The 27,795-nt window shown below is 41.4% G+C and overlaps 1 protein-coding gene across 3 annotated transcripts in view; it reads left to right on the top strand.

Moving 5' to 3' along the window:
- MTAP (methylthioadenosine phosphorylase) overlaps positions 1-27,340 on the top strand; it is a 192,801-nt gene extending 165,461 nt beyond the window's left edge. For all 3 annotated transcript variants that reach the window (XM_029606853.1, XM_029606844.1, XM_029606862.1), the window contains exon 8: positions 27,245-27,340. In XM_029606853.1, coding sequence (XP_029462713.1) covers positions 27,245-27,283 — 39 coding nt within the window. In that variant the 3' untranslated portion in view covers positions 27,284-27,340. The remainder of the gene's footprint in view (positions 1-27,244) is intronic.
- The last annotated feature ends 455 nt before the right edge of the window (positions 27,341-27,795 follow it).

Genomic DNA, 27,795 nt, shown 5'->3' with positions numbered 1-27,795 from the left:
CTCCAGGAGGGCGTTCTGTGTGTGTGCTGCCATGCGTCCAATATATGCCCATGTTTGCAAGAAAGATATAGAGTAACAGAATAAAGGACTGAAAAGAGGAGGTGGGAGTGATTATTGGACTGGTTATGTACTTTGCTTACTGTCAGATGTTGAAAGTAGTAGCATTGAAATTTGAGGAGGGTCTCAGTTGGAGCCACCATATCTTTTTAATAGGCGATACACATTTTTTTTTGTTTTGTTTCATTACTTAAAGCACATACATTTTTGGTGATCAATTTTCAAAGGGTTATGCAGGAGTTGTGTGCATAAAATCAGGATGTACATGTGTTTGCGTCCTTGGTGCATGGTAGGTGAGTTTTCAGAAGGTCAGCAGTACATGTGTACTTACCATTTTGTATATACTTCTATGCATGCAAAAACTAGGGTACTCTAAGGCAGGGTTTAGAAGTAGGCGCACAAGTAAATATTTTTATAAATGGTGTATGTGCCACTTACAAACTTTTATACCTGCTATGCAATTAATTGAAACCACGTATATCAATGCATTGATCATTCATACTTTTCCTACCTATTTAAAAAATATAGATGTGTATATTTTGGGGCGGATTTTAAAAGGGTTATGCATAGGCTCGGCGACGCACACAAGCCCAGGGACGCGCGTATGTCCCGGGGCAGGGGCGGGGCCAGAGGCCTCCGAAGGCCCGCTAGGCTGGGGGATCGCACGCTGGCACTTGGCCGGCGCTCGCGACCTATGCCTGCCCAAAGGCAGGCACAACTTAAATAATAAAAGTGGGGGGGGGGGGGATTTAGGTAGGGCTGGGGGGCGGGTTAGATAAAGAAGGGGAAGGTGGGGGGAGGGCGAAAGGAAAGTTCGGAGCAGCCTTGGAAGGAATGGAGAAAGCCATCGGGGCTCTCCTAGGGCTCGGCGCGCGCAATGTGCACAAGTGTGCACCCCCTTGCACGCAAAGATACGGGATTTTATAACATGCGCGCATGTTATAAAATCGGGCGTAGATTTGTGTGCGCCGGGTTGCGCGCACAAATCTACGCCCGCGCGTAGGTGAAAAAATCTAGCCCTATATGCACAAAAGTAAAATAGGACTTACAGAAGTCGACCAGTTTTAAGACATGCACGCGTAAATGAAATTAGCCAGTTTACCAATTAGTCCACCAGTTAACCCAGTCCTCCTTCAGGGCATTGAGACTTGGTTGATTCTTCAGCCTGAACTCACCCCAGTCCACCCAGACCTCCCACCCAGTCAGTACTACACAATAAACACATTTAGTATCACTTACAGCAAATAATTAGCAGTTGTACAAATAGGCAAATGTACATGCATTGTATAAGTGTTGGCCCTGCCTGGAAGCGCCCCTAGACCACCCCTTTTTTTTATGTATGTATATGTGCGCATGAAAGTGAAAATATGCACATTTTGTTTAGTTTTATAAAATATGGAATCCAAAAATAAATGCTATTTAAAATTCACCTTACAATGTTTTGAAAATCCACTCTATAGGTTAAAATTATTTCCCACATAAAACATATAGGTGTTCTTTTATGAAATAGCTGCACATTAGGATACTTGACTTTGAGCTCGGTTAACCTAAAACATTTGACCCAAAAGCCCTTTGAGTTTGAACAAGTTCTTTTTAATCAAATGAGTCATAAAGGTTTGATTTCAAGTTTTTTTTTTTTGTTTTTTTTTTGTTTTTTTTTTATTATTTTATTTATCAGTTTACTGAAATTTGACAAAGAATACACTTTGTATGAAATACATTCCATGAGATATTAGTAAGAAAAAAGAAGTTCTCAGGCAACATCACAAACATTTTTTTTACATAATTCCAGAATTCACTTGACATGATCCTGGATCCATATCATATCTCAGAAATTAACAACAGAAATATGTAGGGAGGGGGGGGGGGCGTATTTACTTAAACATTAAAAAGAAGGATACTTAAGCCAACTAAGAAATACGTAACTTGACGATAAACTGCACTACATATTACAATAGACCTTCATTTGTGGGAGGTTGTCTTTTGTTAACTAGGAACTCCCTCAAATGCTCGGGGTTGAAAAATATATAAGTATTATTTGAAAATTTCAAGACACATCTGCATGGGTAGCGAAGTTGGAAATTTGCTCCCAAGGCCTGGGCTTCAGGTCTCATAGCAAGAAACATTTTACGACGTTGTTGAGTCGGTCTGGACAAATCAGGGTACATTCGAACACTTTGACCTTGATATAACACATTAATATTTTTAAAGTACGCTTTCATAATTAAACTAAAGTCCTGTTCCGAATATAAAGTTACAAATAACACCGCTCTCTCAATTACTTCCAACTCAGAGTTTTCAAGGTATTGGGTTAAATTCAGGAAATCAGGCCTGTTCCCTTCAGTTGCAGGTATATTTCCAGTTCTTTGCACCAAAAAACTGATTTTTTTTTACCGCAGGTATTTCATCTGCTGTGAACTTCAAGACCTCTTGAAGGTATCTTTTAAAAGTTATAATAGGTATTTCACCCATAATCCTTGGTAAATTTAAGAGTCTAATGTTCAAGTGTCTAAGATAATTTTCGACCGCTTCAAGCCTCCTGGAAGTAATTTGAGTATCCCGGACCAGACCTGCTGAGGTATCTTGCAATTTTTTCATGTCAGATTTGAAAGACTCTGTGACCTGCACCTGTTCTTGCTGTGCAAGGAGATTATCCTTAGACACAGAGTCTATTTTCTTCCCTAATTCCACTATTTGAAGCGTTTGCTCCTTAATTAGCTTGGACATACCTGCCATCATTCCCCATAGGGAATCCATCGAGACAACTGCAGGTTTGTTGAAATCCTCGGTTTCCAAGATGTTTAAATCGCTTTCTCTTATCGGAGCTCTCCTCTCTCCCTCGGAGACGACCACTCCTCCAACCACTTCTCCCCCCGTGGGGGTCGGGGCTCTCGATAGAGCAGCAAGATGAAACTCTTCCGGGTCATCGCCGCTACTCCCGGCAAGCAGAGGTCATCGGGCGAAGTCCCCATCCCCCGCCGCTGCAGGAACGGAGACGCTCGGTGAGGAAGAAATCACACGTTGTCTAAGGTCTGGCGGGCTTAGGGTGACTTCCCCGGGCGAAATCTGGCCTTCTCCTCCAGAAACGCCAATGGGGCTTAAAGCCTGCTGAATCTGTGCAGGAGCGGTATAGTGAGTAATTAAACGCTGCTCCGTAGCAAATTCTGGGTCTGCCGGGAATACCCTGATTTTAGCTTTACGCTTGTGAGGCATTCTTAAAGAAATCTCCCGATTAGATAGCCAAGATCCAGTCAGATTGAATTTTTTAGGTAAAGCGTTTTCGGAGCAGCAGCACATACGTCCGCCTAGATCGCCATCTTGGAACGCCCCCCCCTCCTTGATTTCAAGTTTATGCAGAGCTTTGGCTAAGGATTTTTCTGCCCCCTCCTCATTATATGAAGGGTTGGGAAGAAGTTTTTGGGGAGCAGGCCACTGTTTTTGAAGCTATATTTTTCACTGCTCTGTTTCTCTTAGCTTAATGAATATACAGTTTTAGATCATATCTTACCCTTGTTAGATTGAATGAGTGAGATGCCTCTCCTGCTCTTTGCTGATGTAATTGCAGAATGCATGGTTCCTTTTTTCACATTTGGTAGGATTTCCCTTCTCTAAGAATACAGGTCAGAATTTACCCCTTTCTATGTCAGTCTTCTTGTCGAGGTAAGATGATATACAAGACAATACCCCCGTGAGGTTAAAGCGACTACATCAGCATCTGTTAGTAGCGAGAGTAGTCTTGGCGAGAAAATGCAAAAATAAATGCCCACTTCTTAGTATGATTGGATGCAGAATGTTGAAAATATTATGGCTATGAAAAAACTCAGCTATTTTTTTTTTATCCCATTTGGGCACCCTTTCTTCAATTTTGCAAAGGAGTGATGTTCATCCCTGTTGTGGTATCATTGCACTAATTTTTATTTGATTTCTGAACACTTATTTATTTATTTATTTATTTAAAATGTATTAACCGCCTATCAACATTTCTAGGTGGTTTCCAATAAAACATCCACAATTGCATAAAAACATAATACCATTTTAACAATTTTAAAACAATACAATCCATTTAAACAATAATACTTGACCATAAAACAATAAGATAGTTTCCTGCTTCCCAGCAAAGTACAGTATCTGCCTATAAAATATACAATATCTGCTCTTCATAATATGTGATCTTAACAGCTGTTCTGTTAAGATCACATATTAAAGACCTGCTGAAAGAAGAAGGCTTTCACAGTCTTTTTCTAAACTTTTATCAACTGAGTTTCAGCTTTTAAACACCCTGACAGTGCATTCCACTGTGTTGGTTGCTGCATATAGAAAAGGTGCTCTCTTGACTCATCTAAGCAAATTACTTTAAATGATGGAAAATTCAGTAACATTTGAGAGCCAGATCTCAGGGCTCTTATTGGTTGATAGTTTTAATTCAGCTTTGAAATTCTAATTGGTGCCAGTCCATTTATACCTTTAAAAAGTAACATAACTATTTTAAAACTTGATTCTCCAAATAACTGGCAACAAAAAACAGTGCTATGATTGGTATATTGGAATTCCAGCCACAATTCGTACAGCTGAATTTCATACATATTGTAGTGTTTTTGGGGTACATATTGGGGTAGTATTTTGTTTTGGGGGTACATATTGTAGTAGTATTTGGGGGTAAACCAATAATATAGCGCGTTACAATAATGATTCAAAGACATAACCAAAGAATGTGTAACTGTTTCCAGATCATTTTCATTTAAGAAAGGACATAGCATTTGTAACTTAAAGTAAGGTGCTTGCTCTGTTTGCTTTATCTGTGGATGAACGGAAAGCTTGGAGTCCAAAATAATACCCAAATTATGTACCTCTTGAGAAATTGTGATTTTTGTATTAGCAATTAGCAATTCTTTGGCACGCTATCCGATGGAAACCTTGACAAGTTAAAGAATTTCTGTTTTAGCTGTATTAATGACTAATCTGTTCCTAGATAACCACAATTGTAAGTTTGAAAGACATTGTGAAACCTTATTCAAAGCACTACTAGAGTAAGACCCTCTAATAGGCACATAGATGTTGAATATCAAATTTATGCAGATCATTTTCAATTCTAATTCCACAAACACATGGCAGGTGGGCACAATATAAATGTTAAAAAGTGAAGCCGATAGAGCCGAACCCTGAGGCACTCCTGTCGCAGGCTTCAACACTCCAGACTTTACACCTCCTGTCTGTACCCTATAACTTGTGTCTTCCAAGAAGGAGGCAAACCATTTAAAGACAACTTTCTCTGTCCCTATATCTTGCAGACCTCTCAGCTGGATGCAGTGATCAGCGGTGTCAAACGCTGCTGATAAATCTAGCAGCACAAGTAAAAACTCTGAACCAGTGTCAAAACCCTCTTCTAAACACATCTACACAGAGATGACAGTAACATCTCTGTGCCATGCTCTGACCTAAACCCATATTGATGCAAATCTAAAATGTCGTGATCATCCATAAAGGCGTGTAATTGTTTTAAAACAACTTTTTCTAAAATTTTAATAATAAAAGGTAGATTAGAGACAAGTAGATAGTTTTTTTTAAAAAGTTAGGAATTAAGTTGTTTTTTTTAAAATAGGTTTTACCAGAGCAGCCTTTAATGGTTTCCTCTAATAGAATATTTAGTGACTGCAAGGTATTTGATTATTTTCCATCAGCTTCAGTTTATACTTATATAAATTGCAGCTGGATTTTGTTTTATGTATCATTGTTACTTATGTATAGTTGTCTCCTCGATATCCTGCTAGCACAGGGGTCAGGAACCTTTTTGGCTGAGAGAGCCATAAACGCCACATATTTTAAAATGTAATTCCATGAGAGCCATACAATATGTTTAAAACTAAATACAAGTAAATGTGTGCATTTTATGTAAGATCACACTTTTAAAGTACAATAAGTCTCTGAAAATATTACACCAGGCCTTAAGACACCAATACATCTCCTATTAGGAAAACGGACCAAGTCAGGCTGCTATAGAGTCCTACACAGAAACTACACGCCAGCAGAAAACCTCACCTGAATCACGTGCTGTCCCTCACCTAACATAGAATAAAGAGACCAAAACGCATAACAAGAAGCATGCAGACAAAAACTGAATTGGAAACTGCAACAAGCCAGAGTCTCTGTATGCAGTGTAACAAAGGAAAAAAGAAACATCACACATCCTTATAAAACAAATCAAGAAATATAAAATCATCAGCAGTAAAACTGTACTAACAAAAAGAACATATTTCGAAACAGCTGATGAGTGGAATATCCAATAATTAAAAACTCATATAAAACATTTCCAGATACCAACAAAATATTTCAAAATAGCAGACACAAAGATCCAGTAATGAAAAATAATAAGGATACAAAAATTTTTTTGCTCTGCATACCTGGGAACATTTGATATCCAGGTGTCCTGAGATTATTCTGAATTAGCAGGAGGTGGGGTGGTTTGCTTGGAACTTTCTACTCTCTCAGTCACATACCAGCGCTCTCTCTCACACTGGCTCTCAATGACACACCTATACACACATGCTCTCAGTCACTCACATATACAAATGTTTTTTCTCTCTCACTTATATAGGCTCTTAATTACACATTTACACACATGCTGTCTATCTTTTCACGCTTACACACACACAGGCTTTCAATCACATAAATACATGCTGTCTTTTTCTCTCACACACAGACTCTCATTCACATGCTTACAAACATGTCCTCTCTTTCTCTCATTTACACACAGGCTCTCAATCACATACTCATATGCTCCCTCACCTAAATCAGCTCTCAATCACACATACACACATGGTCTCTCTCTCTCATTTAAACACAGGCTCTCAATCACATACTCACATGCTCCATCACCTAAACCAGCTGTCAATCAGACACAGACACACATGATCTCTCTCTTACTTATACACACAGGCTCTTAATCATACATACACATGATCTCTCTCACACACAAAGGATCTCAATCATACACACATACTCTTTCAAACAAACAGGTTTTCAATTACAAACTTACACATACAGGTTCCCAATGGTAAACTTACATTCATGCTCTCTCTCTCACAGGCAGGATCTCAATCACAGACATACTCTCTTTCACATATACAGGCTCTCAATCATTCACATACATGCAATCTCTCACTCACACACACAGGATCTCAAACACACATGCTTGCTCGCTCATTCATTCACTCTCTCTCTCCCCCTCCCCCCCCCCCCCCGGGAACTCGCGGCAGCAGCAGCCACCTCCCAACGCTAACCTCCTTCATTTTCAGCCCTCGCGGAGGCGAAGGCGGAGTCCCATCGGCCGCGGTTGAAGATTTTCATTTGCCTCCGAGCCGCGCTGCAGTCTTCTTCCCGTCGGACACTAGCGTGCCTGCGCGGGTCTTCCCGCGCAGGCACCCGATGCTCTCCACTTCCTCTTCCGGGCCGCGGGAAGAAGAGAGCACCGGCGTGCTCTCTTCTTCCCGCGGCCCGGAAGAGGAAGTGGAGAGCATCGGGTGCCTGCGCGGGAAGACCCGCGCAGGCACCCGATGACTCCAGCGCTGACACCCGGCTGACACCCGATGACTCCCGCGCAGGCACCCGGATGACTCCAGTCGGCGTGCTCTCTTCTCCTCCCCCCCGCGGCCCGGAAGAGGAAGTGGTGAGCATCGGGTGCCTGCGCGGAAGAAGAGACCACGCTAGTGTGGTCTCTTCTTCCCGCGCAGGCACCCGATGCTCTCCACTTCCTCTTCCGGGCCGCGGGGGGGGGGGGGGGAGAAGAGAGCACGCCGGTGCCGCTGACTCCAGCTGTCCTGCCGCGTTCCGCCCGGGCTGACAGCATTTTAAGCCCGGGCGGCGGAGGACCGGGGAGCAGCTGGGTCAGCGGGGAACCGCGAAGTATGGCGACACTTGTCTGCGAGCCAGATGCAGCCCTCAAAAGAGCCATATCTGGCTCGCGAGCCATGGGTTCCCGACCCCTGTGCTAGCATAACAATTGTTTTGGTTTGTTTTGGTTTTCTTATATTTTGTGTATGCACTGGATGGAAATTCCTGTTCTTTCAGTAAAAATTTAAATTGCAAAAAAGTAAAATAGCGGCAGATCCCTGCATTAAAAAATGTGCACATACTGATGTGCACACTTTCGGGGTGGATATATGTGGTATTTAATAAAGTGACTGCTGCCACATGGTTTATAAAATAAGATGCATCATCTTTTATGCTGACTTACGCATACTATGGAAGAATTACCCTTCCTAAGGAGGTCATTTTCAAAAGCCATTTACATGCCTAAAGTTCACTTGCTTGTGAATATCCTATAGACAATTCAGTGGTATATATTGTAGCAATTTTCAAAAGCCAATTTACATGTGTAAAACCCAATTTTAAGCGTGTAAACGTTTTTTAAAATCTGTCCCTATGTGTGTAAAATTGTATTTACTTGCATAAAATTGATTTTATGCACACATGCATTTTGCATTTGTAATGCTTCCTAGCACAACCCCCTCCTACTTTTAACTGCTAAACTGCTTTGTGTAATTGTTGTTCAATGTTTTTCTTGGTTAACTGTGAAAATGTGTAGGGCACTTTCTGTGCTGGCCAGTTTCATTTTCCCTTTGTTAACCTTTAATGTTTGATGTGGATGGAATGGGAGGAAGGCGTGGAATGAGGGCGCTCAGCTGTCAGTGGAGGGTGATTCTGTAAACTGAAGGCACATTTCCAGATTCCAGAAAAATGTGTAACTATCAGGTCAATATAGTAAAGTGCGGCCGCGGTTACCCTGCTCCTAACCCGCTTACTACCCACTTTTCGGCCGTGTTAGCCCTTCCTGCAATACACAATCCCCTTTAACCTACTCTTACCGCGTCCTTAAATCACCAGATAACCCCTTCCGCCCGCGACATGTATATTACATGTAAACGATCAAATTAGCTATTCCCTCCCATACAGTAACGCGTGCCCGACTATCGCTTTTTTACCCTTCCGTTTTGCCACGCGTTTAACCTGCTAACTTACCGCCTACCCTTACCCCTGCGTTAGAGGCAGGGGTAAGGGCAGGCGGCAAACTTTCCCCCTGCTCACCTGCCCTGGCCGCGTCCATGGGTGCTGGTCTCCGGGGCAGCCCCAGTCCTCTCCCCTCCTCCCAAAGCAACGAAAGCGGGAAAAAAGCGTAAAAAAAAAAAGGCGGGAAAAAAAAGTTGCAAGAGAGAGGGGAGAGAGGATGGGCAATCCTACGCTCGGGATTGCCAGTCCTCTCTCTCCTCCTTCCGAAGCAAGGCGCAAAAGCAGCCTTGCTTTTCGGGAGGAGGGGAGAGAGGACTGGCAGTGAAAAGCAGCCTTGCTTACTTTTTTTGCAGCCCCCCCCCCTCCGGAGACGGACATCGGTGACGAGGGACCGCGGCTCCCCTGCCTCCAGCTGCCCGTGAAGATAGACGCATCGCACGGGCGAAAGCGGCCCCTGTGCGTGCAATTGGCCGCTCAAGACGTGACGTCATGACGTTTGGCGTCACGGCATGTGACGTCGCGTCTTGAGCGGCCAATTGCACGCACAGGGGCCGCTTTCGCCCGTGCGATGCGTCTTATCTTCACGGGCAGCTGGAGGCAGGGGAGGGGAGCCGCGGTCCCTCGTCGCCGATGTCCGTCTCCGGAGGGGGGGGGGCTGCAAAAAAAGTAAGCAAGGCTGCTTTTCACTGCCAGTCCTCTCTCCCCTCCTCCCGAAAAGCAAGGCTGCTTTTCGTGCCTTGCTTTGGGAGGAGGGGAGAGAGGACGGGCAATCCCGAGCGTAGGAGAACCGTCCACTTCCTGGTACCTGTCATTTCAAATGTCATTTGAAATGACATTTGAAATGACAGATACCAGCGTGTCCGTGAAGCGTTAGGCCAGCGCACCCAGGATACTGTATAGCGCTCTATACAGTAAAATGGATTGCGCGGGCCTAACGCTTCACAGACGCTTCTTAGACGCAGCTTGCATTTGCAAGCTATTTACATACAGCATCGAGCGGTAGGTGAGCTGCACTGTGCGTGCGGCAACCGCGGGTGCGCCCGGCACTAACGCAGCTCTCCCTACCGCTCCTTACTGTAATGGCCCGTATGTTAGACAAAATAGTTTTGGAGAGTTCTACTGAAGGCAGAACTGGAGCCAAGAAACACGTGTGCTGGTGTCCTGGGGGAAATAATCTAGCACTGGTTGATGTTAAGCGTCATGCTTCTGCTATTAGTTTGCACTTCAATAAAGATATGAGAATTTTATCTTTTATTATTTCACTGTTTACTTTCATATTCAGTACAAATTCAGCATATACTCTGTTTCAAAAGTGGTGCTTCTCTGTGTGTTTATCTCCAGCTTTTGTCAGCCTGTAACATATTGTATTAGTTTACAGTAACATTAACAGTTTACAGCGTTGATAACACAGCAATTGCCTCACAGTTGTAAAGCAGTTTGCACATTAAATATTTCGAAATCTTCCATAGAAAATTCAAAGTCCAAGTGCTTTCCTTAAAATAAGAGTGAAATATGTTGGTTTGTTTTTTTAAGATGGAAATCTAGTTTAAAGGAGAGCTGCTACACTGTTTTTCTGTACCCATGCTTGTGGTTAATTACTATGGAACATGTGTACAAATGTTATATTGATTTTGAAATTAGAAAACAGGCCCCCTGAAACCCAGTTTCCAAAAGAGGAACAAGTTGTCACATTGTTGATAATACGAAAACCAACTTGAAAACTGGTAAACCACAGGAGCCCTGATGCTCCCCTGTATAAAAAGGTTTGGATTAAGTTGATGGAATTTCATTTCTATGTACAGAAGAGCAGTGTAAAAAAAAGTAAAGTGCAATTGAATTCAGCATGTTCAGGTCACAGGATATTGCCGTAGTTAAGAGCATGTGGTCGAAACGTGAGGTGGCATTGAGCCGGTGCCGTTTTGACCGCAGTGGGGCAAGATGGGGGCAGGAGGTTAAGCACCTCTTCTGCTTGTGAAAGGAGTACAGGGGGGTTGGGTGGGCTTCCAGGGGTTTCAGCCAGCCTTGTTGTTTTAAGGGCGAGGCAGGAGATTGGAGTTTGAGCCAGCTTGTCTGAGCAGGGAGAGATCAGGCCTTGTGTTGGGAGAGGGGTTTTGCTGAAAGAGGGTTTTCGTGCCGAGTCAGCATGCTAGACTTCTACAAAAAAAAAAACCAACACCGTGCTGGGGGCATAACCTTATACTTGTCTGTGCTGGATCACGTTTACCACTTACTGGCTCATTTCCCTAATTTATCCAAATCCCCACCAACACTTTTACAGTTTTGCTGAATTAATGACTGCGTATACTAATGTTAGTGTTATTTCTGAAAATTACTGTTGTGCGCTTCGCTCCCCAGTAGAAGCTACAATAGAGCTGTGTTTTTACAAGCTGTTTGCAATTCGACCTGATCAGATGTGCCACAGAAAAGTCACCAGGGCCTGATGCTCGGCACCTGGGTTCTGCTGTCAGTGCCTTGCAGCAAAGAGACACCAGAGGTGGCTCTTAAATTTGCAAGAGCTCCTTCTGAGACTATATACAGTCATTCATGCCTCTCATTCCTAGCTAAGGATGAGCTCCAGAGTGTGAGAATTAACGGGAAGCATGCAGATCGTGGATAGCTGAGCCCTGCTTTGTGCAGTACACACATTGCTCCCCGTGCCTCCTCCTTGGAGTTCTTCCGGTCTTTGTTCTATCCCCAGGTTGCGTGAGATGGGGGAGAGCCATGCACTGAGCACTGGATTTGACTTAATTGTGAGAGCTGGGAGCAGCAGCAGCAGGGGAGGAGCTCTGGCAACCACATGCAGCAGCCAAAGTAACTGAGTCAGCTGCCCGCACCACACAGACATCTCCCTTCTCCTGCATTTGTATGTAGAAGGAGCTGGTCCATTGCGACTCCATTTCCTCTCTCCATTTGTTTTAAATTTTGGAAGAAAAACTGATGAGCCTTTCTCTGCTTCCCTAGCTTTTCTTTGGGCCATGAATCCTCTTGATGTCCGCACTGCACTCTGCGCAGGCTGGTGTGCCACGCAACATTTTTGCTAATGTAGGTGTGCCTGGAGCTCAAAAGGTTGGGAAACACTGCAGTAGAGAATTCCAGTGCAGATCCCTATGGCACTCTGCTTTCCATCCTAATGTTATCAAAAGCTGTGGAACTAAAAATTATTCTCTGCTTCCTGTACATCAACCAGTCCTCAATCTCTTTACTGCATTTGTCCCTATTTCTAGTGGTGTAATTCTATTTGATTTCATTGGATTTATTAGACTTAGGGGCTGATTTTAAAAGCCCTACGCATGTCGGGCCTATTTTATAAAGGCCCGGCAACGTGTGTAAAGCCCTGGGACGCATATTGGCCACTATGCCGGGGATTGCACGCTGGAAGTCGGCTGGCGCATGCTGGCGCAAAAGGTAAAATAAAGATCAGGGGGTGGGAAGGTCAGGCTAAGGGGGAGGGAACCGGAGAAGGCAGCGCGGCTCGGCGCATGCAAGGTGCACAATTGTGCACCCCCTTGTGCGTGCCGACCTCTGATTTTATAACTTGCGCATGCAAGTTATAAAATCGGGCGTACATGTACGCCCGCGCGCTCCTTTTAAAATCTACCCGTTAATGTTCCACCATTTGTAAAAAATCAAACTGGGTTACAAATAATATAAATATAATGTAACATAGTATCAGAGGTCTTTGCAAAGCCCAGAGAGATATTATTTATACCTTTGCCTCAGCTTGTTTTGCCAGTTCTTGCTGACTCCAGGATCCATTTAGTACTTTGGCTAGAAATTGGGGTTAATCGTTTTCCTGTGCCGTCTCTGTTTTAGTGGAACTCTTGATGTCCGCCCCCCCATTCCCAAAATTAAGATTATGGATCCTGACCCCATCCTGCTCCCTCCCCCCAAACCTCCAAGGCTAATTGGAGCAGTAGCTGGACACTGCTGGAGTGGTATGACTTTACCACTCTGGCCAAGCTTGGCGGTTGGGGTTAATCCAAGTGGGTGAGAGAGTGCGGATTGGTGCATAGGACGGATAGGGAGGAAGGGGTGAGAGAGGGAGGGGACCCAGACTCATAACCTTAATTTTAATTTTGGGGAGTCGTGGGGAGGTGGGGGTATCTCTGGCTGCTGTAGCCAGGGCTTTGTTTTCTTATATTGTGGTTAGGGCAGGGAGATTGGGCGCTGGCCCAGATTGGTGTTTCAGTGTTTTGGGGGCTATCTGGAGTGATCAGAACTCCTGCCCAAAAGGGATTTATTTTATTTTTTACTTAATCAGCAGTTACTGAAAATGGACAAATAAGGTTAAAGTTATGTGGGTATAGGTACCCAGATAACTTTAGCCATGTAAATATTCAGTAGGATGAGTAAATTTACCTGGATAACTTTGTCACTTTTGCCAGCCTACTGAATATGAACCTTTAGGTTGTTTAGGCAAGGTTTTGATGTTTAATTACTATTTACTGTTTTATTTCTCTGTTCTTTTTTTTAGAATGTATTGTGTTTTGACATTTTTATCTTTTGACAATTCTTATGTTTTTTGCAGTGATTTAGGAATATCATTTATTTTCAGTGTTGTATGCTTTTTCTTCTTTTTTTTTTATAATGGAATTGTTTTATTATTACTAGTATTATTCCATATTCTCCTTTTTTCCTATTGCATTACTATTTGTTGTACTCTGCTTTGAGCAAGTTTATTTGGAAAAATGAACTATAAAATTGACAAGTTAATAAATAAAACTTAAAGCAGTCACTCTATGTCCATGATCACGCTGATACATGTATAGTATACATATAGCATGGAGGGCTGAAGAGTAGGCCTGTGGATGAAGAATTTAAACTGCCAGTAAGAGTTACATTCCTTATATACTGGACTGTTACACATCTGAGAAATTATATTGGGACTAAAAAGAAAGGGGATGTAAAAATGAGAAGCAAAGTAGAGAGGTGGAGCAGCTTGTGATTCTTTATTTTCTAATAACTTGTGCCTTATGATTAAAAATATTTAAAATGCTACCAACAAAAATGCCATAGAGCATTGAAACAGGCCTGATGTTCATTTATTTATTTTTTTGATAATTTTTATTTCGTGAGAAGAAAGGAAATATGAAACAGTACAAACAGGAGCAGGATCAAACAATAAAGGACCTGACAATCAATAAGACATCTCACCAGATTTACATGATACATCTCAAACATACACCATACATACTATTCATACTCGCTCACACACCTAGTACAGCAAGGCAGTCTGCAAACAAGAGTTAAAGGCGTATCTATTCAAAATTAAATAACTAATTCCCCTTCAGTACTGCACCCCAGAGTCAAAATACCCTCTCTGAAGTAAAAAAGTCCTTTTTCCATGTAAATCCTTTTGCCTTAATCTTTCCAGAGTAGCGTGCCGTAACATCAGGATTTTCCACATTTGGAAAGATGGCACATCCGAATCATGCCAATGTGATAAAATTACCTTTTTAGCCAAAATTATGGATACAGCAAGAAAATGTTTCCCTCTACTAGGCAGGATATCACTCTTCTTAAATAGATGTAAATAAACCAATTTGCCATCCCACTGGACAGAGGTATTCTGAATATGAGCTACATACCTGCCCCCAAAAAGATTGAAGAATATGACAACCTGTAAACACGTGACACAAGTCTCCAGGAAGGATATGACATTTTAAACAATAGGGGAGTCCCATAAACGCATCTGAGTACCTTTTACTCTGGTAATGTATTTTTCTGTGCAATAGTTTAAACTGCATTTCTCTAAGATTAGCAGGGAGCAAGTACCGATAGTTGGGGCAGATTTTCAAAGCCCTACACGGGCCGGGCCTATTTTATAAAGGCCCGGCAATGCGCATAAAGCCCCGGGACACATCGAAGTCCTGGGGCTTCGAAAAAGGGGCAGGGCGGGGGGAGGGCCAGAGGTCTCCGGCACAGCAGCCATTTAAATGCTTCCATAATATCTGCTTCCTCCAGCACATCTCCTAATTCTGCCTTCCAATAAGTAAGCAGCTTAACCAAATTAGACATCATGGGCTGATCTTTCAGATACTGCATCCATATACCTACTTTATTAAAGCAAGGCACGGTTTTGAAGAAAGATTTGTCTTCATCCGTAAAAGTTACAGTGTCTACATTCCCCTGAGAAATATGCAAAATATAATGACGAGCTTGTAAATTCACAAAGAAGTGATATCTAGGAATGTCCCACTGGTCACATAACTGCAGAAAGTCAGAGACCGTTTTCAATTCCGTGTTTATCATCTGCCCAACAACAACGTAGCCATTTCTCCGCCCAGTGATTAAAACGTACCCCCCCCCCCCCCCAAGTCCACAGGGAAGTCCTTATTACCCACAAAAAAAAGGAAGGGAGATACCTGGTAAGATCTTTGTTCTCTACTTCTCCACCACTTCCAAGCTTTTAGAACCGCAGTCACCCAAAAGGTTGAGAGGTGAAATGCCAGTATTGTCTCCTTAGAAGAATGAAATAAATTAACAGGCTTATGCAGCCGAACCCAAGCTTCCAAAAGGTCTTCACTATCATATTTATGATGACCAGAAGTCCAGTCTTGCATGTAATGCATAAAACAGGCAACATTATAGATACGCAGATCAGATACATCCAAATCCCCCCTGCTTTTTCCCTCATTAAAACATCCAACTTATTTCTAGCCCGCTTATTATTCCATATGAAATCAGAAATCATGGACCCGTCAGTAATATCTCCACATTGCGTACCCAAAATGGGAGCATTTGTAAGTTATAAAGAAGTTTAGGCAATATCATTTTTATTATTGCACAGCGACCCATGACATTAATTGGAAAAGACATCCACTTACACAGGAGAGATTTCATTTTATGCAGTACATTGACTACATTCAAAGTATTATATCTTTAAGAGAATGTGTAAGCCAGATTCCCAGATATTTCAGGGCCTCCACATTCCATTTCAGCGGGAAGATCCCTCTCCACAGCGATGGGTACTCAGGATAGAGAGGAAAAGCTTCATATTTATTGCAATTAATTTTAAAATCCGAGAATGCACCAAACAGATTTATAATGCAGATGATATAATGTATGCAGTCCCTGGGGTTACACACAAACAGCAGCAAAATATCATCCGCAAATAGACTGAGTTTAAATTGTTGGTGTTGATAAGAGAGACCCTGAAAACAATGCAAGCGCCGCAATTTAAGAGCTAAAGGCTTGAAAGCCATGACGTATAAAAGCGACGAGAAGGGGCATCCTGCTGCATTCCCCTTTGTAGGGAAAAAGTGGAAGATAACGGATCATTAACCAGAATCTGATCCATGGGCTGATTACAGATCAACTGCACCCAGCTTAAAAACATATCTCCCATATTATATTGCTTAACAACCCACCAAAGATACAGCCATTCCACCCGGTTGAAGGCTTTTCCAGCATCTAGACTTATTAGTAGCCCTTCTCTGTGCTCCTCCTTTTTAACCAATATCGCCAAAAGTACCTTTAACAGATTGGTGGAGGCATGTCTACTCTTAATGAACTCAGTTTGATCAGGGGCAACTAAAGTATGTATCAGGGCATTGACTCGCTGGGCAAAAATACAGGCCAAAATCTTGATATTCTGCTTAAGTAGTGAGAAAGGCTTGTAAGATTCGGGATAAAGTGGGTCCTTACCAGGTTTTTGTAGTAAGATAGTAGTAGCCAGATTATGTCCTTGTGCTAAATGACCCTATTCTTGCGCAGTGATAAACATGTTATTCAGAGGGGTAAGAAGCTTATCTTTTAACATTTTATAAAATTCTGCGCCAAAGTCATTGGGCCCTGGAGATTTCCCCAAATTGGCGAGAGGTCATAGTGTCCCTAATTTCTGCTTCCTGAATGGGTATACCCAAAAGCCGCCTCTCCTCGCAGGAAAGATGCGGTAACTGCAAATCCGGGAAGAAATCCTGCAGTCCTGCATTCAGGCATTGATTAGAAGTATATAATTGTTGGAAATAGTCTTTAAACATCTGAACTACCTGTGTAGTACCTTTATACTCCCTATGATGAAAGTTCAATTGGCCAACAAACACTTTCATCTGTTATGCTTTAGCAAATTCACAAGAAGCTGCCCAGAATAATTACCCTACTGAAATAATTTAAATTGAAAAAAAAATTTAGTTTTCTTAGCCTTGAAATCTAAAAGAGCATCCAGGATCCTGCGGGGTGGTAAGTATTTGCTAAGAAAGTTCTCGTGTAAGGGACTGAACATGTAGCCTTTTTAAATTCTACTAATTCTTTGACAGCTCTAATATCTGTTTGGTGTGCTCCTTAAGCTTTCTCACTTGATAAGCAATAATTTGCCCTCTCAATACTACCTTGGCAGCATTCCAATAAATGATAGGATCCATTCCCAGAATAAGATTAAATCTCTGATATTCCTCCCATTGCTCCTTAAGAAGAGAGACAAACTCTTTGTCATTGTACAACAGTGCAGACAGTTTTCCATCTGGAGAACAGTTTCCCCTCCACAGAAAAAGCTATTGTAGTAACAACCAAAGAATGGTCTGCAAGGGGGGGTTTTGACTATATGATAATCTTGTACCTTATCAACCATATTTCTGGTAGGAGAATATAGTCTGTTCTAAAATAGACATTATGCACTGATGAGGATGTTGGGGAGGTACCCGTAATGAGAAGGTTTTCATGGGTAATGATTCAGATGGACTGAATCAAAATCACGGTGTACCTAGAAGATGTGGTAGGCCTGATTGAGAAAACTGAAAAGTAGTAAATCACCCGGACCGGATGGTATACACCCCAGAGTTCTGAAGGAACTAAAAAATGATATTCAGACCTATTAGTAAAAATTTGTAACTTATCATTAAAATCATCCATTGTACCTGAAGACTGGAGGATAGCAAATGTAACACCAATATTTAAAAAGGGCTCCAGGGGGTGATCCGGGAAACTACAGACCGGTTAGCCTGACTTCAGTGCCAGGAAAAATAGTGGAAGTGTTCTAAACATCAAATCACAAGAACATATAGAAAGACATGGTTTTATGGAAAAAAGTCAGCATGGCTTTACCCAGGGCAAGTCTTGCCTCACAAATCTGCTTCACTTTTTTGAAGGAGTTAATAACATGTGGATAAAGGTGAACCGGTAGATATAGTATACTTGGATTTTCAGAAGGAGTTTGACAAAGTTCCTCTTGAGAGGCTTCTAGGAAAGTAAAAAGTCATTGGATAGGTGGCGATGTCCTTTCATGGATTGCAAACTGGCTAAAAGACAGGAAACAGAGAGTAGGATTAAATGGACAATTTTCTCAGTGGAAGGGAGTGGACAGTGGAGTGCCTCAGGGATCTGTATTGGGACCCTTACTGTTCAATATATTTATAAATGATCTGGAAAGAAATACGACGAGTGAGATAATCAAATTTGCAGATGACACAAAATTGTTCAGAGTAGTTAAATCCACAAGCAGATTGTGATAAATTGCAGGAAGACCTTGTGAGACTGGAAAATTGGGCATCCAAATGGCAGATGAAATTAATGTGGATAAGTGCAAGGTGATGCATATAGGGAAAAATAACCCATGCTATAATTACACAATGTGGGTTCCATATTAGGTACTACAACCCAAGAAAGAGATCTAGGTGTCATAGTGGATAACACATTGAAATCGTCTGTTCAGTGTGCTGCGGCAGTCAAAAAAGCAAACAGAGTGTTGGGAATTATTAGAAAGGGAATGGTGAGTAAAACGGAAAATGTCATAATGCCTCTGTATCGCTCCATGGTGAGACCGCACCTTGAATACTGTGTACAATTCTGGTCGCCGCATCTCAAAAAAATATAATTGCGATGGAGAAGGTACAGAGAAGGGCTACCAAAATGATAAGGGGAATGGAACAACTTCCCTACGAGGAAAGACTAAAGAGGTTAGGACTTTTCAGCTTGGAGAAGAGACGACTGAGGGGGGATATGATAGAGGTGTTTAAAATTATGAGAGGTCTAGAACGGGTAGATGTGAATCGGTTATTTACTCTTTCGGATAATAGAAAGACTAGGGGGCACGCCATGAAGTTAGCATGGGGCACATTTAAAACTAATCGGAGAAAGTTCTTTTTACTCAACGCACAATTAAACTCTGGAATTTGTTTACCAGAGGATGTGGTCAGTGCAGTTAGTATAGCTGTGTTTAAAAAAGGATTGGATAAGTTCTTGGAGGAGAAGTCCATTACCTGCTATTAAGTTCACTTAGAGAATAGCCACTGCCATTAGCAATGGTAACATGGAATAGACTTCGTTTTTTGGGTACTTGCCAGGTTCTTATAGCCTGGATTGGCCACTGTTGGAAACAGGATGCTGGGCTTGATGGACCCTTGGTCTGACCCAGTATGGCATTTTCTTATGTTCTCATGTCTCTTGCAACAAAGATTCTGAGAGGCTTTCCAGCACCATTTTCTCCTCCTATCTGGTAAGCTTATCCGTTCTCAGTTACCTCAATCTGCCAGCTATTTCGTCAGTTTAACTACAGAATTGTCCATTAATATCTTCATGGGACTAGATGGTTAGTAGTGAGCAAAAACACACAAAAATGGTGAAAATAATACTTTTACTACTGACTCCTAGGGAGCCGGGTTCGGAGCGATTGCTCAGTGTGCTGTGGCAGTCAAAAAAAGCAACAGAATGTTAGGAATTATTAGGAAGGGAATGGAGAATAAAACGGAAAATGTCCATAATGCCTCTGTATCATTCCATGGTGAGATCGCACCTTGAATACTGTGTACAATTCTGGTCGCTGCATCTCAGAAAATATATAGTTGTGATGGAGAAGGTACAGAGAAGGGCAACAAAATGATAAAGGAGGTGGAACAGCTCCCCTATGAGGAAAGGCTGAAGAGGTTAGGGCTGTTCAGCTTGGAGAAGAGACGGCTGAGGGGGGATATGATGGAGGTCTTTAAGATCATGAGAGGTCTAGAACGGGTTAATGTGAATCGGTTATTTACTCTTTTGGATAATAGAAGGACTAGGGTCATTCCATGATGTGAACCGATGTGATATCATTGATGAATGTCGGTATATAAAAATTTTAAATAAATAAATAAATGAAGTTAGCAGGTAGCACATTTGGAGCTAATCTGAGAAGGTTCTTTTTCACTTGGCACAATTGGGCTCTGGAGTTTGTTGCCAGAGGATGTGGTTAGTGCAGTTAGTGTAGCTGGGTTTATAAAAGGTTTGGATAAGTTCATGAAGAAGTCCATTACCTGCTATTAATCAAGTTGTCTTAGAGAATAGCCACTTCTATTACTGGCATCAGTAGCATGGGATCTACTTAGTGTTTGGGTACTTGCCAGGTACTTGTAGCCTGGATTGGCCACTGTTGGAAACAGGATGCTGGGCTTGATGGACCCTTGGTTTGACCCAGTATGGCAATTTTTTTTGTTCTTATCACCATGCCCCCAGGCCTGAGATTTATTTTATTTTTTTATTTTTTGTGAGGAAACCAGCCAGTTTTGTTGCTTTAAAGTCTGGGGATGTGGAAGCGAGGAGCTGTCTGAGGTGCTGGGATGTAATTTGAGCAGGCTATATGTCAGTAAAAAAAAAATCTAGTGACTACACCAGAGTATACTGAGCAGCCAGTTAGTTTAACTAACGTTTAGAACATGATTTTCTTACTTGGTGAATGAAAAGCAATAAGAAGCGAAGGAAAAGATGAGATCTGTGAGATAGAGAACCACGGCACATAAAACACCAATTTATGAAGACTGGGGATATATTAAGTATAGATTTTTTTTTCTGTAGACACAGATGGGAAAAAGGCCCAGTATGTGTTTGGCCCAAGGACTGGCAATCCCCTGGCACCACATGCATATGGTGGCACTAGAAGACCTCCCTCCCTGCAATGCTGCTTCCTCTGTAATGACAGCGCCAGGCTCATTTTCAAAATTTGCAGGCTGATCCTGCCTCTCTCACGATGCCAGAAATTAGCAGAGCCACACTACAGGTTTTGAAAATGTGCTGGCGTTACAGAGGGGGAGAAGTGTGCTGGGTGGCTGGAACACACTTCCTTCCCTCAGCAGAGGCGAGGTTGGATGTCAACATCTCCCTGAGAGGTGAGGCGTGTTCTTTGGCATTTTGCCAGAACACATGATCAAACCCAGTCTCCTAGCAGAAAGATTATGCATGCTTTGTTGATATATTTTTATGTTTCCATTTCTATTTACTTTGGTATTACAGTGATTCTAACAGTTATTTGTGGCTCGACGCCTATGCTAACCACCTAATTATACTGTCTCTGCCATGTCAAACAAAACATGCCATCATTTTATGAAATTTATCAGGGTGATTCAAGTTACCAGTTGCCTTTCATTATGACAGATTTATGAAATTTCAGGTCGTCAGTAGTTTGAGACAGATAAAGGCAAAAAAAAAAATCATCAAATTTTTCAAGTTGAAAAATTTTAGACTATTTTTATAATCTGAGTTTTAAACAAAATTGGCTCACTGTTAAAAGTTAAGCCAAGTAGGATGTTTTGGTGTTTTTGAAATTAAAATATATATATTTTTTCTTTTTAAGCAATATTATTCATACTATAGCTATCAGTCCAACATGAAGTTCCATCCAGAACTATTGGAATCTGCTTTCTAGGTTGTGTGCATTTTGTGGTCCATAGATATTCATTGATCCAAAACCTCACCTCTGCCAGAGTCCTCAGGCTCTCCCCTCCCTCTGAGATGTCCTGAAAATTTGGTTTGAATGGATGGGACAAATTATTTGTGTGTTTTTGAGGAGAGGGGAAGAAAATACATACACAACCCACTGATCGCATAAGCCTTTTTACCCCCTTTAGAAAGTTGACTATAAAGGGGGGTACAGTATGGTGGTCGGGTTTTACAGGTTGTCTCAATGTTGGATAAACAGTGTGGAACCAGTCCGGTGATGTAGTGGCAGTGCTGTACACTATCAATGCAGAAGATCCAGTTCAAGTCCCAGGCCTGGATCCCACTTCTTTGGGCTGGAGAAGCTGTCTCTGTTGAGGGGAGGGAGTTCCAGCCATTACTCAGTGGTTACACCTGCTGGCTGGAAATGGGGGATCATAGTTCATGACTCCCAGTCAGTGGACCGAGGCTGCAGTGACTGGCCTAGGGAAGGGAGAAATACCCTGGGTAATTTTGAATGTAGGTTCATGGCACTATTGTCCAACAAATGCTGGTTCTATTTGAATAGCGGCCAAATTAGGGGAAACCGCCCTGCCTATTTAACAGAAATTAGCAAACTTGCAACAACACAACCACTAAAATAGTTATTTTAAATGTACTCATATAGTCACCATCTGTAAGGAATAAAAACAATCAGTCTGTATTTATTGTTTTTACCAGTGGTTAAACTATGCGGTTTGAGAATCCAAGGAAGCCAAATGATGCCCCCCACCCTGGTGAATTTCAGAAGAGGCTTTAATTTTCTTATAACATCTTGATATATATATACCTTATATTAAAAGGTATTAATTCCATGGTGAAGACCATAAAATAAATGCTCAATGGAATGCTTAAGCCAGCATGCTATTGGAATTTATTTTATACATTCCAGTGGTGTGCCACATTCTGTTTTGTACTAAAAGGTACAATAAAATGTGTATCCATTAATAATGTTAACTACAATCAAATGAAACTGTAATATTTTCCCTTTCCCTATAAATCTGGAGACTGCGTTATGTATGTATGCAAACAATGATTTAAGAAGGACAATAGATAATGCTTTAAAAAAAACTTGACTTAATATAGTAGTTTTTATAGTTGCTAACCAGTTAAAACCAGATATGTGAAAGGGAAACTAGGGTTTGCAAATGTCATGATTTGAGATAGCCAATAAGGGAGAAAAAATTAAAGAATATTACAGATAATTACACAAAGACATTTGTTTGGGTTTAAACTAAAAGGTAATATATTTTAAGGGAAATATTTCTGTGTTGTCTATATTTACTTTATAAACAGAAAAATTGCCAAATTTATACATGCCTTTTTCCAAAGCTAAGCAGGGAAACAACTGAGCCATTAACGAATAAGAGAACATCATTGGTGAAGAGAGCACTTTTGAGTTGTATCCTGCCCTTTAATACCTGGAACTGGCAAAAATCAGTGGTGAGAAGAAGCAAGCTTTGATTTTGTTCCTCACTGTAGAATGAAGGCATCTAACTGAATATCATTTTCTCTCACTGCTACTCTTGGATCTCTATGCATACTGCTAAACTAGGTTATAAATCCAAAAGCTCCTAAAATATAGCTCCGGTATGGCCTGTCAGTCCTGTAAATGGCCTTTTCTGTATCTAAAGAATATAGTAATGATTCAGTTTCTCTGAAACTGGACATGTGCAGCAGTTCAATATTGTCTGAAGAAATTAAAATCTTTGTAACTGCTGAGAAATTTTAACATCAGAAAATCAAGTTCCATACATGAAAAGTGAAACAAAAAAACAGTATTTTTGCTGGCTATTACTGTTATTGGGGGTATATGTCCTTCATAAAGAAGAAAAAACAAACTAAAACAATTAAGCCCTGGGAGAACAGCACTGCAGAAAGTGTTCTGTCTCAACCTCATGGAAGAATTTGCAAGCAACCAGAAAAAAAAAATCCCATTTTTGGTGTCTGGCAGGGTCTGTGGGATGGAATTCCAGGAGTAAGTGAAGCCAAAACTCCACTACCACCCACGCCTCAGGTGGATTAAACAAGATCGACTTACAAGTGAACAGGAATCATGGAGGGCCAGCAGAGAGGAGAAGGTCGTTCCAGCTTTGGCAAGACTGGAGGTAGGATAACGCCGTGGCTGTACCCGAACCCTTGCTGCCTAGATGAAGGATTCTTATTTGAATCGCTGTGGAAAGGAAGTAGCTAACTACAAATCCATGGTCCCACCTGGAGGAAGAAACCCAGCAAGGCATAAAGGCTAAGCTGGGGAAGCATTACTGTCTAAATCAAGATGTGCAAAAATACCTTAAACAGAGAAGCGAGAGATGGCATTTGTGGAGACGTCTAATGGCTGGGAGTTGGAACCACTGTCTTTCTTAAAGGCACGTCTGACTGAAGTTAACCTCCTCCATAGGCCCAGCAAATCGCTTCCTCACATCGAAGGAACTGGTTGTTTTCAAAGACCAGGATGGATGATATTTTGTCTTATGAGCTGCGTTTTATTTCATGTTGATACTGCGTTCATTCCTGCGAGTCTTCGGAGGTTGATAAATTGAATGAATGAATAAATAAGAAGTACTGTAGTGATGCATTCTGCTACTGAGGGGGCCCCCCCACAGACACACATACAAGAACCCCACGTGTCCAGAAACATCAAAAGGGAAGTTATGTCCAAGTTTAACGTTGGGGCAACAATGTAGATTAGACGCCAAGGTAGTCCATGTGTAAGCCTTTATTTCAGTGGAGACATAAATTCATACAAATGCCCGACTCAGGCCGAGTTTCGCCCCACTTGGTGCTGCCTCAGGGGCTGAAAATGATAAATACACGATATGAATAAAAATCCGATATGGCATACATAAATAATTTAAAATTAAAAATATTTAAAACTCATAACATTATTTAAAACATGTCTTTGATATAAAAGGTACCACAAACGTGAATAACACTGGAACAAAAACAGAACCAAAAACACGTAATGAATTGAAAAATTATAAGTACATTATCAAAACACTGTTTTTACCTGTGTCAAGTTGTTCTCCTCTGTATATATCAGGACACACTCTAGGGGTTAATACACTGAGTGTTTAATAATTTTGTGATCTGTGAACTAATGAACAAAGAAAATATTGACCCTAAACTCAACCATACAGTAGATAAGAAATGTGGTAATAAAACAATAAAATGAATACAAAACCAGAACTGGAAAAGTGCTATGGGCTGGTATTTTAATGATTCTTCTTCCTCTTTTTAAATTAACTTTAAAAAACTTTTTTCACTCTTGTATTAAGCTACATATACATTAAATTATGCCAATTTATATACTTGTACAGATTAAAAAAAATTTTTGGGTTTAAACGCCAACGTTATTCAGAGCACAATCGCGAAAAGATGAAAGCTAAGCCGCTCAAGTCAAAGCTGCCAACGTTGGTGCTCTAAATATGTCCAGCAAAACCAATTTCAAGTATATTAAAAAAAAAAAAAAAAAAGTGTTCTGGAATCTGCGTATTTCACTCCAGATTCCTCTCTTGCTGCTTCTAAGGTGCCATAGAAACGAGTTCAAGTTTAAAGCTGCTGTTTTATGCACAAACAGTTAAAATGGCAATTCTGGTGAAACCAATAGTCCTTCAAATCCTGCTCTAACTCCAGATCTTGCCCCTTTTTGCTTGTTTTATCCTTCCCCCTTCCTGTGCTCCCCATCCCACTGATGCCACTTAACACACTAGAGAAAAAATGTGAGGATTAAAGTTATTATTTTGCACTTGGTCTGTTTAAAAAAAAAAAAAAAATTGTGATTGCTGTGTGGTAACTGTGGGGCTGTGCTTATCACCACAGCTGGAACTCTGCCATTTTCCTTGCATTTTTGTGGGTTTTGTTTAATAATCATAATGATATTCTAATGTAGTTCCATTTACCTCTGCCCTCTGTTTTGCCTCACTCATTCATTTTCTGTTCCAGTCAGGGTGATTGACTGGATAAAAATTGCTGTAGCAATAGGAAATAGAAGGTCACGAGGAAAGAGGAATTATCGCTTCAGAGACTGGTTTAGGGCCAATTCTGTTTTATATTTTTGTGAGTGAGATTATAAATGAATTAGTAGGAAAGGTTTTGGGGGGTTTTTTTTTTCTTTTTGCAGATGAGACAAAGGTCTCTGCAACAGAGTGGACGCTCCTGATAGAGTAGGCAAAAAGAGTAATCTTAGAAAGCTCTCAAGGTGTGGATCGAATGCTTGGCAGCTAATTCAGTGCAAAAAAAAAAATCTGCAGGGTGATTAACTGAGCTGGCTTCCCATCCACCCCACGTCAGCTTCTCCCTTATCCTGCACTTGGATATAGAGGGAACTGGGCCACTGTGATGAGCTCATGTGGTCTCCATCCCCCTTCCTTCCTTTGAAGAGAAACTGGTGGAGGTTTCCAGGCTTCCCTAGCTCTTCTTTTGACCCATATGAGTCCTTTCCTTGTCTAGGACTGCTTGCTGTACAGAGGTTGATGTGCTCAGAACATTTGTGTAATGTAGGTATGCCGTGGGCTTGAAAAAGGTGGGAAACCTTGCACTAGAAGAGGAAGGAGGATATGATAGAGAGTAAAATATCTCAATGTTTAAATAATGCACAGGAAGCAGACATTTGGGTAGACTCAGGAACAACATTAGAAAATATTTCTTCACAGGAAAAATGGTGAATGCATAGAACAGTTTCCCAGGGAAGGTGGTAGAATTAAAAACAGTAACAGAATTAAAAAAAAAAAAAAAAAAAAGCCTGGGATAAGCACCAAGAGGATTTTTAGCTGCAAAGAAATTAAGGGACAGCCAGAGATAAAACTATGGCCTATGGTGCTGCCTAAGAAGGCAGATTGGTCAGATTAGATGCGGCCTAATGATCCTTAACTGCCATCTCCTTCTGTGCTTCTGTGTATGTGAGAGAATATTCTTATGCCATATGCTTTAAATTGAAAGGTTCCATACTTTACAAAAATATGTGCTAACACAGCCTTCTGCTTTCATGTAATTCACATAAAATTTCACTTTTATCTATGCAAATAGTTTTAGCCTTGTAAAAGTCAAGATGTGAGGCCCTAAGACTTCACTATTCATAATGTGTTATTAGTTGTGAAATTTATGAATGGCTTGCACCGTACTAGATTGTAGTTCAATGGGATGTACCGCCTACAGCATGTACACAGGCAGCCAGTGGATCTATTTCATAAACTCACTTGGAACTTTCCACAGATAGCCCAAAGCAGTGATAGAAAACAAGATTGAAATGGACTCGCGGAAGGGACAGATTTGTCTCAATGGTACCCCAGTGAGCTCTTTTGCTAATTTGATACCTGGAAAAATACTGGCTTTTATTCCCTGGTTGTTATGGTACTTCTGTGCAGAGTTGATGTGTGTTAGTGTTGATTCATGTTATCTCTGTGAACTGCAGTCGACGTGGACAAACTGTTTATACAAACCTTGCACCTGTGCTGTAGAGCACTGATGCATGTTCGAGTGGATCTGCTTTAACGACTTGTAATTTTCTTTTTTTTTTTAATTTCAGAACACTGTTCAGTTTTCTACCATGCTGCCAAAACACTGAGAACCTCTATCAAGTACAGCTATCCACAAGAGGAGGAGGAGGGGGGGGGGGGGAGAAGAAGCCTTGCTGAAATCACAAGATGCTAGTAGGAACACATTTGCTTAACAAGAATTACATTTATACGCTCCTTTTTTTTTTTTTTTTTTTTTTTTTTTTTTGCTGGTGAATAAAATTAACTAATGAAGCCTGCATCCATGTGCTGCATGATTTTTCAACTGGTGTAAGCAATGCTCTTAACATGAAGTGCGTGGACTGAATGCACAGGCACAGTTGCAACAGGTTCACTGGTAGGAATTAAACCTCTCTCTTCATTCACTCTGAGAGCACACTCCTAGGCATCACTGCTTCTGTACTTCCAGGCTCCATGTTTGGGTTGTTGACGTCAGTGAGACTGGCAGGGGGCTGCAGAAGGCAAAAGTTACAGCACAGGAACCCCTCCCCCATCCCCATAAAAACACTTGCCAAATAGCAAGAATGAGAACCGTACTCTTGAATTACAAGTGCTGCCGTCT

The sequence above is a fragment of the Rhinatrema bivittatum genome, chromosome 1, assembly GCF_901001135.1.
Source record: "Rhinatrema bivittatum chromosome 1, aRhiBiv1.1, whole genome shotgun sequence".
NCBI classification, from domain to species: Eukaryota; Metazoa; Chordata; class Amphibia; order Gymnophiona; family Rhinatrematidae; genus Rhinatrema; species Rhinatrema bivittatum.
Note: the sequence above shows the minus strand (reverse complement) of the source record. Positions and strands in the feature narration are given on the sequence as shown.